Genomic DNA, 14,988 nt, shown 5'->3' with positions numbered 1-14,988 from the left:
AAGTCTCTGTGTGTTTGGAAGCCATGCATTGCTGCTCTTGTTCTCTGGTGTTGCACCAATTCCATTTTATGGCCCCAATACCGATACCTGGCTGAGCAGTATTGGCCAATACCGATACCATCTGTTTTAAATTGATGTGTGTGTTTATATAAGGAACTGCATACTACTGGATGTAAAATAATTGCCATCATGGCTTTGTCAAGCTGCTGCCTACCTTTGTGAAGCAGGAAAAAGACTAAAACAAAGAGAATCCAGTAGAACTTTTTATTGCCTTCCTGGAATGGGTAAAAATAGTTGAATAAACTTTTGGCTCTCAAAATGGTATCAGTGCTCTATCTGTTGGTACTCACCGATACCGATACAACCATTTTAGTGCTGGATCGGAGCCCCGCCTGATACTGGTATCGGTATCGATGCAACACTCCTGTTTTCTATCCATAATTATTGATCTCACAGCTAAATGTTTCTTGTTATTTACATTGAGACTTAAGTCATGTTTATTATCATTTGTATCATATAGATGAGCAAGAAAAAAAAAACAATATTGGCTCTAATAATCAGCCCAAAAATATCTGCAACACATATGGGAAGATTGATGTTAAAGTTATTGGTATTGGTATTGGTTGACCTCTACTTTACAGTTGGTATGGTGTGTTTTGTTTCTGCTGCACTGGAGTTTTAAAACATGGTTTTGTGCCCATTGTTCAACATTTGTACCTTGGTCTTAGTTGTCAAAAGGAGTTTTTTCTACATGTTTTGTGATCAACCGGAATGCAACTATGCAAACCCAAGTTGTGCTCTCTGAACAATTATGTATTTTAAAGGGTTAGAAAATGTTATTTTAAGTCTTCTGAGATGCAGGGGCAGGAACAGTTACTATCTAACGTTGTCCCTATCTTTGCATTCTGTTACACATCTATATGAAGCAATCCTCCAAAACGCCTCTGTTACTGTAGAGGCAATCACACTAATAGTGGCTCATAGATCCAAAAAGTTTAGAACTGACTGAATGTTTGGGTTTTCCTATTTCTAACTTCTGTTCATTTGTTATTTTTTTTATCAGGGTCGCCATGTCAAAACAGGCCAGCTTGCTGCTATCAAGGTCATGGACGTTACTGGAGTAAGTGTCACACTCACAGTCATTATTTCTGCCTCACAGCAGATATCTCTATATCTGCTAAACATCCTTGTCCTGACCTTCTATATCTGCTTGTTTATATTCTTTAGGATGAGGAAGAGGAGATTAAAGCAGAGATTAATATGCTGAAGAAGTACAGTCACCACAGAAATATTGCAACCTATTATGGTGCTTTTATCAAGAAAAACCCTCCTGGAATGGATGACCAGCTATGGGTAGGAGTTTGCTTTAATCAACAGATAAAATGTTACATATTATATCAGATATTGTCTTTATTAGGTGATTTTTATTTTTATTTTGTATTGATAAAACCGTAGTGGATCATTTTGAAAGCCTGTTTATTCCTCTGACAGCTAGTGATGGAGTTCTGTGGGGCCGGATCGGTGACGGACCTGATCAAAAACACCAAAGGGAATTCTTTGAAGGAGGAGTGGATCGCCTACATCTGCAGGGAGATACTTAGGGTGAGGAAAAAAAACAAAACTAAAAAAGAAAATTTAAAAAATTCTATATTGACCAAAACCTAAACTAAGGGAAACCCAAACCGGCTCCCTGAGGTACACCAGGTTTATCTGTGGGTTCCCACAAGTAGTTCTGTGCAAAAAAGGAAAAACAAAAAACTTGTGGTGTTATTTGTGCTTTTTTTTCAGGGCTTAACCCATCTCCACCAGCACAAAGTCATCCACAGGGACATAAAGGGCCAGAATGTGCTTCTGACTGAGAACGCAGAGGTTAAACTAGGTGAGGAACTCTTAGCTTTGAGGAACCCAAAGCTAAACAATGTGAAGATAAAAGCCATATCTACATTGTGTTCGGTGTTGCTTGTGTGTTTCCACAGTGGATTTTGGTGTGAGTGCCCAGCTGGACCGCACGGTGGGGAGAAGGAACACATTTATCGGGACGCCGTACTGGATGGCCCCCGAGGTCATCGCCTGTGACGAGAACCCTGACGCCACATACGACTTCAAGGTAGACCTGATGGCTGTTGGTCTGTCAGACCAAGGTAGAAATAGATTAGAAAGGAAGGAGGAAGCTTTTAAAACTGTTCAGAGTATATAGTAAATACCATTATTGGAAAAAAAAAAAAAGCATTCACTGCAGGTTCTGGGCTGTATGAGGTCCTCCAAACTTTTTAGCTGCAACATTTAACCTCCTGGAGCCTGAATTGATATACGTGTACATATGCATGTTTTCCCTTCAATGCGATGCCAAATTAAAATGGTTAATGTTACTAAATAAATATAAATGAAGGTAAAGTTTATTTTGTAACAGCAGTTATAACTACATAATAGCATATACTGTGACTAGCACTGGGGTGATGGAAAAACGCTATGGTGGCTGTTTGCCTACACTGCAAAAAAAAAAAAAAAAAGTGTAAATACACTTATTTTAAAACTGCCTTACAATAAGTAAATTTACCGTTAATATGAGAAGGAAAATAAGATGATCTGCCAATGGAATGAGCATTTTCACCCTTAAAATAAGATAATTAAATATTATGCACCTAAAATAAGATTTTTTCTTACCTATTTTAAATGTACATTGTCTTGTTCCGATGGCAAAGTGTCTCACTTACTTCCTCATTTCAAGAAAAAATGCTCTTATTTTAGGAAAAAATTAACTGTAATTTACATTTTTTGCAGTGTAATGCAAGTGGTTTGTTGCTTATTACCAACAACAGGCATCAAAGAGTTAAACAACCTCAGGCCTGTTGAGGATCTAAAATTAAGAACACAATTAAACGTGTTGGTTTAAAACCGTTTTATGAGCTTAAAAACTTTATACCTTTAACTTTTTCAAATATTTTACCATTTCAAGTACCTCAACCATTGAGCACCTTAACCGTTAAAGAATCACAGAGCTTTAAATAATCTTAAACTTTTCGAAAAACTTGAACCTTCTCAGGAATCCAGGCCTCTTGACAAACCTTCATCATTAAAGCAACTTGTATTTGTGTTATATTTAATATGTGACCTGCACATCATCTTCAAAGCCTATTCCAGGCAACTATAGACAAGGCAAGGCAAGGCAAGGCAAGGCAAATTTATTTGTATAGCACAATTCAGTACAAAGACAATGCAAAGTGCTTTACATGATTAAAATACAGGAAGATAAAACAGAATCAAAGCAAGTAGGAAAAAAATAAATAAATCCATGTGACTATATGATCTGGTTGAACTGTAAATTGACTTGGGATGACATGTGATGTGAATTGGCGCTATATAAATAAATTGAATTGAATTGAATACAAACGGGTTTAATTTAAAATACATGCATAAATCTAATCTCCATGCATTTTGACGTTTCTCTGCTGATTTAACACTATTAGGCCCCTAATATATCATAACCATCAGTTTATGCTCCTTCTCTCATTTTTTGCTTTTTATGCTACTGCATCCTCTCCCCTACTCGCATGTGAGCCTGTTTCTCTGTACTCATGTCAACTTTTGTCACTTTGAGGGAGGGAACAACTTCAGAAAGAAAACTGCCTGTGATTGGCTAATTTTCAGGAAATCCCTCCTCTTGATACATTACTGTTTTCATCCTCAATGTGGCTGGTAACGTTAACAAAGCATCTTCAGGCTAATAGCTTTGAAACATTGGTTTACTGAAGTCATCCTTTAATAACATCAATAATGTGTTCTGTATTCAGCAGCAACAGTATGAGGCTAAATTGGGGCCATAAAGTTTGTTAATAAAATTGTTTGAGAAAACAAAAAAATTTATTTTTTTTGCAAAAAAAAAAAAAACTGAAAATAAAAGTTTGTTAAAACTTTTTTTTTGTCAAACATACATATATATATACATGCACACACACAAATATATATATACACATACACTATATTGCCAAAAGTATTTGCTCACCCATCCAAATTATTGGAATCAGGTGTTCCAATCACTTCCATGGCCACAGGTGTATAAATTCAAGCACCTAGGCATGCAGACTGTTTTTACAAACATTTGTGAAAGAATGGGTCGCTCTCAGGAGCTCAGTGAATTCCAGCGTGGAACTGTGATAGGATGCCACCTGTGCAACAAATCCAGTCGTGAAATTTCCTCGCTCCTAAATATTCCACAGTCAACTGTCAGCTGTATTATAAGAAAATGGAAGTGTTTGGGAACGACAGCAACTCAGCCACGAAGTGGTAGGCCACGTAAACTGACGGAGCGGGGTCAGCGGATGCTGACGCGCATAGTGCGAAGAGGTCGCCAACTTTCTGCAGAGTCAATCACTACAGACCTCCAAACTTCATGTGGCCTTCAGATTAGCTCAAGAACAGTGCGCAGAGAGCTTCATGGAATGGGTTTCCATGGTCGAGCAGCTGCATCCAAGCCATACATCACCAAGTGCAATGCAAAGCGTCGGATGCGGTGGTGTAAAGCACGCCGCCACTGGACTCTAGAGCAGTGGAGACGCGTTCTCTGGAGTGACGAATCGCGCTTCTCCATCTGGCAATCTGATGGACGGGTCTGGGTTTGGCGGTTGCCAGGAGAACGGTACTTGTCTGACTGCATTGTGCCAAGTGTAAAGTTTGGTGGAGGGGGGATTATGGTGTGGGGTTGTTTTTCAGGAGCTGGGCTTGGCCCCTTAGTTCCAGTGAAAGGAACTCTGAATGCTTCAGCATACCAAGACATTTTGGACAATTCCATGCTCCCAACTTTGCGGGAACAGTTTGGAGCTGGCCCCTTCCTCTTCCAACATGACTGTGCACCAGTGCACAAAGCAAGGTCCATAAAGACATGGATGACAGAGTCTGGTGTGGATGAACTTGACTGGCCTGCACAGAGTCCTGACCTCAACCCGATAGAACACCTTTGGGATGAATTAGAGCGGAGACTGAGAGCCAGGCCTTCTCGTCCAACATCAGTGTGCGACCTCACAAATGCGCTTCTGGAAGAATGGTCCAAAATTCCCATAAACACACTCCTAAACCTTGTGGACAGCCTTCCCAGAAGAGTTGAAGCTGTTCTAGCTGCAAAGGGTGGACCGACGTCATATTGAACCCTATGGATTAGGAACGGGATGTCACTTAAGCTCATATGTGAGTCAAGGCAGGTGAGCAAATACTTTTGGCAATATAGTGTATGTGTATTTATTATTTTTTTTCAACGTTTTTTGTTATAACTTGCAGATTTTTTTTTGGCTACAAACTTAGTTTGGCGTTGGGCGCGGCGCCTCAGATGATGGGCATGTGGAATCATGACTAACAGCCCAACATAGTGGTTGAACAAGCTATTCCCAGCTTTGGCATTCAGGGACCATTGGAACTGAAAATTTCATCATCAGTATTCTATGTGTATGTGTTTAAATTTGGAAATATAGCAAGGTTGGCCAATAGAAGCAGCTTATATGAATACATGGCTGTAATCCCAGAGGATATAATTTGATCTTGATCTTGCAAAGCATTTTAATCACAGGTGGTTTACTTTCTCAGGTTGGTTCCACCATTTATGAAACAAAAGCTAACATAAGCGAACAGAAACGAGTCCACACAATTAAAAGAGAATCTACAGGAGCGCAAAAAGCAAGAGAAGGAGCATGGAGTGATGGTGGTGACATATTGTGGGCCTCATTGTATTAAATCTGCACTTCTTTTAAAATGCAAACACAGCGTTTCTGTGTGTTTGAAATAAAACTGCTTCTATCAGTTTTTATTATGAGTGTGCACTTATGGCTGAATTCTTTCTTAAAACTCAACATCTCTACAGTCAGAAAATCAGACTGTTTGTAGCTGTGAAGAAGGATCACAAGGTGACCTTTAGAAAATGATTCCCTTTGTTAGTTTTTGGATTCCTGCAATCCCGGATTATGCTACTGAGCAGACAGAAACAAGAAGCATCCTATGAGAGACAGGGAGTCTGCAGTGGTTGCTGCGTGAAGGATGTGCAGCACTGAGGACAGATGAACCCCTGCAGCGAGCTGGTGGAGGATGAGCGCCTACACCATTAACTCTGACCCTCCAGGGTTAAATGTGTCAGGAAAGGCTGAGTTTATCTTCCACTAGTCGTTCTTGCTGGCTGAAACTAAGCACAGAAACATGTAATTGTGTTTAAAGGAAGGCAGAGCTCTGCAGTGGCAGATGGGTAATGTCTCCCTCTGTATTTTTATCACTTGACGAGAACACTGACCTGTGGAACCATCTCTCAGAAACTGGAAGTGTTGAGTGGGAAACACGTTGTGAGGATGTGTTTGTCTCTCTGCAGAGTGATCTGTGGTCGCTCGGCATTACAGCCATAGAGATGGCAGAGGGAGCACCACGTAAGTGTGATTTTATTCCCATCCGCTGAAAATCAGCACAATTTGTCCTTCTTGACTTTAAATCAGCACTGGTTCTTTTCAATTTTTCTTCTTGTCGTTATTTTTCCTTTCTGTTCTCTCCTACATTTCCTCTACTTTCACAATTTTTTTATCATATATTTTCTTTTTTCTCTTTTAACTATCTAATTTTCTTCTTATTGTTATTTACTCACACACCTTCCATTTTTATATACTTTCCAACTATTTCTATATTATCCTTCCTTTATTTTTCCTTATTGCTATTTTCTTTAATTTCCTTTTTATTTATCTCCTTTCCATTCCTCGCATCCTCTTTATTTCCTCTCTCATTTGTGATCCTCCATCCTTTCCCATTCAGCCCTGTGCGACATGCATCCAATGAGAGCGCTCTTCCTCATCCCCAGAAACCCTGCTCCCAGGCTTAAGTCAAAGAAGTGGTGAGTCTGATAATCTGAAGAGCACTAGTGAAAGATTACTGACCTGCTACAGAGACAGAACGGCTAATGTGTTTGCACGTCCAGGTCGAAAAAGTTCCAGTCATTCATAGATAGCTGTTTGGTGAAGAGCCACAGCCAGCGACCGAGCACCGAGCAGCTCCTCAAACACCCGTTTATCAGAGACCTTCCCAACGAGCGGCAGGTCCGGATCCAGCTAAAGGACCACATTGACCGAACCAAGAAGAGGAGAGGAGAGAGGGGTGAGGCTGCATCCCCCATGACTCACCTCACAACTCCTGACAGACGCATTCAAAGATAACATGACCTTTTTGTTTTTTCCTTGACAGATGAAACGGAATATGAGTACAGTGGTAGTGAGGAAGAGGATGAAGAGAGGGATATCGGAGAGCCCAGGTAAGAATATTTAGTCTAAATTTAAATATCAGTTGGGGATTCGGAGCAAGAGAGAAAACCTAAACTCTGAATTTGTTGTTTTGGTGATGGTTATAGCAACAGATACAGCCATAAACAACACACATCTATGGTGGATATCAGAATAAAACCAGGCAACTGACTAGACCTGGCAATTATAAAAACAGCCAGGTCCCAAAAGGCCAGCAACATTTTCAAAAGCTAGCCTTTTTTTAACAGTCAACAGACCTCTGTAGGAATGCTGATGGAGCTATGGTTTGGGTCCTGATCTACTAATATCCTGAATAAAGAGCACTAAATGTTTGTGCAATGGAATTACATATTTTCAGATCAATATTCAGCTCTGGGTGCGTATCGATGCTCTGTTCAGGCTACCCTTCTCCAGAAAACTCCCCTTGCAACTTGAGGGTGTTGGACCTGTGACTGAATTTGACATGTGACCCGTAGCACCGCTTTACAGCAGTCTGAGCTTCCATTAAACCGCAGAGCTAACTAAGCTAAAAGTAACTGTTGGCCAACAAAGCAGATATGACCCCTACCTGTGTCACAGTGGGGTAGAGGTTTGACAGGACCCAAATCCAGACACGAAGCTGAAGTGGTTTCTTCGAGATTTAATAACAAAAAGGGTAATAGAGGCAAAAATCCAAAAACATAAATCCACAAAAACTGAGAACCAGGAATACTAAATTGAAGGTAATTGAAGGAAATGATGACAAACCTGCAATAGTGACTGAGCAGGAGGTGCATATATGGGAGAGAGAAACAAAGACCAGGCTGATCAGCAGATTGGGAGCAGCTGTGAACAGAGGAGGCTAGAAGGGAGCTAGGAGAAGGAGACTGACACAAGTGGGCAACAGAGGGCAAACAAGAAATACCTAAGAACTCAAATACGTCCAGAAAACACCACAAAATAAGAATTAAACCAATAAAACATGAAAAATATGGATCAAAGTAAAACTGAAAACTCAAAAAGAAAACTTGACAACCTGATCAGACATATTTTGGTTCTCTGATGTAGGGTTTAACCTAGAGGGTGAATGTGGCCTTCTTTTCTACAATTAACTTGATACATTTTTGGGATTTTAAACCTGAAAGGTATGGTTTTAGCACCCCTAGTGACTGAAAGTTACACAGAGTTTTGCATTGCTATCAGCAAATGTGGGAGAACAGAGTGGGTTTACTTTACATGTCCATAAGGTGACTGTAATTTGCAACAGCACTGGACACAGATGGCGGGTATGAGAAGGCATAGGTAGAGGAGAAGATAAAGGCCCTTCTTTGTTTGTGTAAATCTTTAGAACTGATTTGCAGCAGCAGATTGTTAGTTTCAGGACCTCAGCAATGAACAGTGCCTGTAGGTTAGGAGCACACAGAAAAAGCTAATTGTTACACAATATGCTGAAAAATAACACCTTCAAGAGTGCTACATGTCATTACACTATTAATTTTTCATACAAAAGACAGGCTTATGAAAAGTTACTTTTTCACTACATCTGACAGAGGGACAGTAGCCTTAGCGGTTAGTAGTTAGCAATAGCTTCTGCTGATGTTTTTATCTTTTAAGAAGTAAATAAATTATTATCCTGGAATAATTTTACATTGTAAGTCAGATAATAATTTATGTATGAAAATATATCATTTAATCATCATCTTGTTAATAATTTAGTTAATTGTATGTGGGTTTCCCGCCTTGGTTATCTTTACTCTTTACAGCTACTTACATTTACAGCTGTCATGGGCTGTGGATCAGGCAGATATTCGGACACAGCCGAAGAGATGTTTCATAGGGATTATTAACATAATATAGTAATTTATAACACATGTAACTCAAACTTGTTCTTTCCAAAGTGTCCCCTTGTAAAATCTATGACTGCAGGACCATACAGGATGATAACAGATGCTAATGCAGGGTTTCTAAGATAAAATGAGCTTCCCTTCTCCACGTAGGGCCAGTGATATAGTGTTTATAGAAGGTTACATAGGGTTGATGGATTAAGTCGGTACATTGCTTCTATAATGCTAGCCTTGGTGCAAAATAAGATGAATTACATTTTAGTATCGAATAAAAGACCAGTTTAGTGTCACTAAACAGCTTAAATGGTGCTAGATGATGCCACCTCTGACTTTTGCCATATCTGCTGCTTTTCAGCTCAATCATCAACATTCCCGGGGAGTCCACTCTCAGACGGGACTTCCTGCGCCTCCAGCTGGCCAATAAGGAGCGATCGGAGCTGATCCGGCGTCAGCAACTTGAGCAGCAGCAGAACGAAGAGCACAAGCGCCAACTACTGGCTGAGAGGCAGAAACGCATCGAGGAGCAGAAGGAGCAGCGGCGACGGCTGGAAGAGGTAGCAACAACTCTGAGGTTCCAAGAACAAAGAAAAAAGCATCAAAGTCATTATGTGGCTATTAATAAAACCTCAACATAGAAAGGGGAAAGAAACTATTACTGGGTAAATGAGCACCACTGCAACTAAGCTGTAGCTATTTTACCTCGTCAAAAGCCATCAGATGTGATGCTGGAAAAAAGCGCACCTGTGTTGTTGTTCATCAGAATACAAGAGACACACACCTGGCATGCACAAATACACAGCTAACACTGCGGTGTGAAAATTGTTCCCACTTACAGCAACAGCGTCGAGAGCGGGAGATGAGGAAGCAGCAGGAGCGGGAACAAAGGAGGAGGTATGAGGAGATGGAACAGCTCCGGCGGGAGGAGGAGAGGAGGCACGCAGAGAGAGAACAGGTAGAAAAACACCTGGATAATAATTCTTTCAAAACCTTTAGTTAGTTTCACTGCTTCTTAAAGCACTTTGGTCAACTTCAGTTGCTTTTATGTCCTCCAATAAATATATGCCACTTTTTCTAGTAACCTCTATATGAGTTACACCAACATTTAATTTCCAATTAATAAAATACGTTTGAATTGAACATAAAAATCTATTAGTAAATAGAATGCTCTTCTGAGAAAATTATGTATGAAAAATAACTTTATATATTTCATCCTAACTTGTAAAATATAAAGGTAAATTAACTAAATTGTCCACATTGAGTAATACAAAGCGTTTTTTTCTTTCACCTTTCGTTCAGTACATATACAATTTTAGATTTTTTATTATTTTATTGACATCTTTAAAGTCTAGATTTGTTATCTAATAGCTAATATGTGTATTAAGGATGTTAGAAATGTTGGCTAGTATATTTAGGTAGTAATAATGTTGTGTGTTTGGACAAAGTTTGCCATAGTATTATCACACACACACACACACACACACACACACACACACACACACACACACACACACACACATATATATATATATATATATATATATATATATATATATATATATATATATATATATATATATATATATATATATATATATATATATATATAAGCATCAGAATTCCTATGACCTTTTTAGTTGGAGTAACTGACTCTGACATTAGGATCCTTGATCCTTCTTAGGTTCCTGAGGGCATTAGCTTTAGGCTTGGTTAGCATTAGTATTAAAATACTAACATTATCATAGATGTAATTTTTGGTAGGTTGTTGAAATCCAATATTATAGACTCTGTATGCATTTTAGCATCTGGCTGTTTCTTTGATGCACAAATTGGATATAGATTTTATATATCAACATGTTCTGGGTCACTAAAATAGATTTATTTATTTTATTTATTCATTTCAAGCAATTGCATGCATTGAAACATACAAGTGAATGCTAGTTCATCATTTTAAACGTATGAGTCATATTATAACTAATAGAAAAAAGAAAAAGAAAAAAAAAACAGAACTGAAAGACAGTGAGAAGAAGAAAACTTATTAAATATCATAGTAAGCATGTATATATTTCCAGCTACTTTTTTCTTTTTTTTTTTTTCCTTAATGGCAACTTATAACACAAAATTAAAGCAAAAGCAGTTTAAAAATAATAATAATAATGTTTCCAGTACTGAGAACAAATAAGCAAAATCGCAATTGTGTTAATCCAGCAGTTAATTAATTACATAGTATCGTTTTGTTTTTTCAGCATACCAGCAATGGTAAGGAAGAACTACAAGCACACATTAACATTCACTAATTTACATTTAAGGGAAGGAGAAATTGTGTTAAGATAAAACAAGTAGGACGGTGAAACATGCAGTGGGCGATCATATTGTTTCAATGTTCATGCACAGGTTGAATTCCAAACAGAAATGTTTGATGAGAGATTCTGTTGCAAAGTGATGAACTCTGACATATTGTCCCTTGGAAAGTAAATAAACTTTCAAATGGTTCTCTGCCGAATCCAGTTCTCACATTAAGTAGCTGCTCTAATGGTGAACATATCATCACAATTAAAGGGAAGAGACAGGTTTTCTTTGCAAAAACCAGTATAATTTTTCAGAGTTATGGTTTTTTCTCTGCAAAGCTGAGTTCTCCATGACTGTTTTATTATAAGCATGCCCCTCTATTCCACTAATGACAGCTCCCTGCTGCTTTTTTCTGAATTACTATCCAATCTTAACACTCCTTTCATAAAAGTACTTTTCTGTGCCCTCTTTCTTTCTATTGTTCTCCTCTTATATTTCCTGCTCTGCTGATATCACTGGTTGCCTGGGGCTCTGATTCGCTTCTGTTCCGCCTGGTCGCTCTCTGATTGGATGCGTCTTTTTGCGCTGTCCGGCCTCTGATTGGGTAGGAGTATATCCGTAGACAGCTGGAGGAGGAGCAGAGGCAGCTGGAGATCCTGCAACAGCAGCTTCTGCAAGAGCAAGCTTTACTGCTGGTAACACAACATGCAAACACACACGTAGATGCAGATAATCTGATTCTAGAGATAAGACCCACTGAAACCATTTCTCATCTTCAGTTCTTTGAGGAAGGTATATTTAGAATCTCTGAACTCTGTGGTTTGCAGCTTATTCTAAACCAATTAAGTCTGAAAGTTAAAGTTTCAGATATAGAAATGTTATTTAAATGCAGCATAGAGTACAGGACTGGGTGGAAGAACCGCGGTGAGAAAGGTGAGCTTCAATGGCTGCCTGAAACCGTAGCTCACCACAGATATACGCCTCAAAGTGCGCATGCGCAGAAAAGATAGCTAACGGGACGAGCACGTAGGACAGCCTTACGTAAACACGCCAACAGAATGATTGACAGCTAGGAGGACCACTTCTTTAGATGATCCTCCCGGAAATAAAAGATCGTCCTCTATACCTTCAATAAATAACAATCAATTGCATTTTAATTGAAAACAATATATCGACAAAATGCAAACATTTTTCTAATCATAAACCCTTTTTAGCTCTTATGGAATAAATCTACATCTGAGCACAGCATTTACTCTTTTTAATCCATTATTTAGCCTATTCAACTGTGCCACTGGTTTTAAGTTAAAATCATTTAGCTTTTTATTCATATTTTATGCAACTTGAAGTACTGCTTTGATCAGTATATGGACACTATTATAACGCAATTTATTATATTGAATACGGTAAAAATATATAAATACATAGCAACTATGCATACAATACTGCATATAAGAGTTTAAGTGTTGCTGTAAAAACAAAATAAGGTTCCATTGTTAATACAGACATTAGAGAGATTAAAGCATTGTACAGAAAAAATGGCTGCCTGTGCTTCATATTAACATGTATGCAAGAAACAGTGAATTTAATGACTTCAGTATGTATTTTAAAAAGTGCAACTTACTGCTTTCATTTTTCAAGGCTTTGAAATCAAAATAATACATTTTTCAAAATCAATGTGTTGTCCCAACCTTATTTTTATGATAATTTGTAATTTGTGTTTGAGACCACTGTCCTGATCTAGCTGCTAAGTTAAACATAATTTTATTTTAAATAGTTTTCTATCATGTTTCTGTCCCTGATAAAATATCTACACAGTGTTATACTGCCACCGTCGTGCTTGACAATAAGCCCAGTGCTCTGTTGTTGCTCCTCGTCTTTCTGGCTGAAAAGCTCAGTCTTGTGTTACCATAGAAATTTCCTCTTGAAGACATTTGGCTTGTCAGTTAACTTTAAACTTGCTTCTTTTAAGTTTCTACCTCTGCAGTCCTAAACTTTGGTGTTTTCTGGGGGGGTTTTTTTGTCTTTCCCAGACATAACCAATTTCTCTTCATCCAAGGTTAACCATTTCAGTCTTATTTCCCACAATATAAAAAAGCTGTCCCTTGTTCAGGGCCCTGTCACACCTTGCTGATTTAGCCAGCGAATGCCTGACGTCCCAGAATCTCCTAAAACGCTGGCATACGCTGAACTTTCTATGTATTTTTCCAACTTTGGGCGTATACATAGCATATTCATAACGAGTCCAGAACGTAAGTCCAACGACAGCCTAACTTATGCATAATGAGGGGTGCGCCTGGAGGCGCCCAGTCTGCATAAAAACATTTATTTGATCACAGTATTAACCTAGCTGCTGTTTACCAACTGCCCAAAAAATGAAAAAAAAAAAAAGAAAAATAAAAAGAAAGAAAGAAGGTTTGCTGTCGCAGCAGATTCAGCATCATGTTTTCTAGGAAGTTTGTTGGTGGTGGGCGTGAACGCAGGGAGGATCCATCACTCACCTTCTGGCTCACCCTATGATGGGGATGAAGTCTGGAGGAGAACTGATGGTTTCCTCCTGTGAAGCCTCTTTCATATGTATATCAACATGTACCAGCGTGTTTCAGCGTACCTCAGCATACTCATAACTCAATGTACCCATAACTTATTCAACGTACGCCAGCATTTTTGCCAGATTTTTCGTATGTCAGGCATACGCTGGTCTTTATAGTCAAGGTGTGACAGGGGCTGCAAACTATGGCTGCAAACTTCTAAAAGTATGGGAGCGACTCCTGTCATATGCATTATGGGGGTTTAAACGTCTCTGTTGCTTCTTTTGTCTGCAGGAGTACAAGAGGAAGCAGATTGAGGAGCAGCGGCAGGCGGAGCGGCTGCAGAGGCAGCTGCAGCAGGAGCGGGCCTACCTGGTGTCTCTGCAGCAGCAGCAGCAGGAGCCTCCCCGGCCGCCACAGGACAAGAAGCAGCTTTACCATTACAAGGATCAGGCGCCAAGCAGCAACGACAAGCCAGCCTGGGCCAAAGAGGTAACCTGCAGGGTCCCAGACTTAAACTCCATCACATTTACCTTCATGGAGATCCGTTTCTCTGTGTAGAGTCATGAAAACTCCGCCTGAGATTTTCTGCTCTGTTGTAGCATTCTGATTTTCCTCCCAGGGACATGATCTCCATATGGAAACTTTAAGCTCTCCTCAAACTCAAATCAAAGCTTTTCTTTTAAATCTACAGGTTTATACTTACAGTGCCGTGGAAGCTGGACCACAGAGAGCCTCAGATTTGTTTTGGTTTGCTTCCTTGCAGGTATCTTCAGAGCTGCTCCCAGTGTTTTTCATGAGCCCAGAAATGTCACCCTGTGTCTTTATTTCTCTTAACAGATGAAAGTAAAGAGCTCGGAAATTCTGCCAATAAAAAAATCTTTAAAAAGTCTTAGTCATAACTCAGCAGACGGATAAATCCCTTTTTTTTTTTTCTTTTAAAGGGCATCAGAAGTTGCTTGGTGCCTTTTAATGCTGGAAACATTTTGTTTCTGAACATTTTAACGAAATTACTCAGCTTTGTTTATTTTTTCATTCAGACTCTGCTTTTACTGGTTTGTGTTTTTCTATAGTAAGAATAAGGAGGTCCACTTA

General features: G+C 39.1%; 1 protein-coding gene across 17 annotated transcripts in view; it reads left to right on the top strand.

Annotated features, from left to right (window-relative positions):
• The window catches only part of tnikb (TRAF2 and NCK interacting kinase b), a 115,785-nt gene that overhangs the window by 43,747 nt on the left and 57,050 nt on the right, over positions 1-14,988 (top strand). For 12 of the 17 annotated variants that reach the window (XM_038304393.1, XM_038304391.1, XM_038304390.1 and 9 more), the window contains exons 3-15: positions 1,064-1,120; positions 1,228-1,353; positions 1,492-1,602; positions 1,789-1,879; positions 1,977-2,107; positions 6,344-6,398; positions 6,775-6,853; positions 6,938-7,113; positions 7,201-7,267; positions 9,435-9,633; positions 9,915-10,031; positions 11,974-12,060; positions 14,188-14,385. In XM_038304393.1, the coding sequence (XP_038160321.1) occupies positions 1,064-1,120; positions 1,228-1,353; positions 1,492-1,602; positions 1,789-1,879; positions 1,977-2,107; positions 6,344-6,398; positions 6,775-6,853; positions 6,938-7,113; positions 7,201-7,267; positions 9,435-9,633; positions 9,915-10,031; positions 11,974-12,060; positions 14,188-14,385 (1,494 nt within the window). The remainder of the gene's footprint in view (positions 1-1,063; positions 1,121-1,227; positions 1,354-1,491; positions 1,603-1,788; positions 1,880-1,976; positions 2,108-6,343; positions 6,399-6,774; positions 6,854-6,937; positions 7,114-7,200; positions 7,268-9,434; positions 9,634-9,914; positions 10,032-11,973; positions 12,061-14,187; positions 14,386-14,988) is intronic. The other 5 variants (XM_038304396.1, XM_038304395.1, XM_038304406.1 and 2 more) reach the window with 1 other exon arrangement.

Source organism: Cyprinodon tularosa, unplaced genomic scaffold (genome assembly GCF_016077235.1).
Source record: "Cyprinodon tularosa strain WSP-4 unplaced genomic scaffold, ASM1607723v1 ctg533, whole genome shotgun sequence".
Classification (NCBI taxonomy): domain Eukaryota; kingdom Metazoa; phylum Chordata; class Actinopteri; order Cyprinodontiformes; family Cyprinodontidae; genus Cyprinodon; species Cyprinodon tularosa.
The sequence above is the reverse complement of the archived record's forward strand: the minus strand, read 5'-3'. Positions and strand labels throughout refer to the sequence as shown.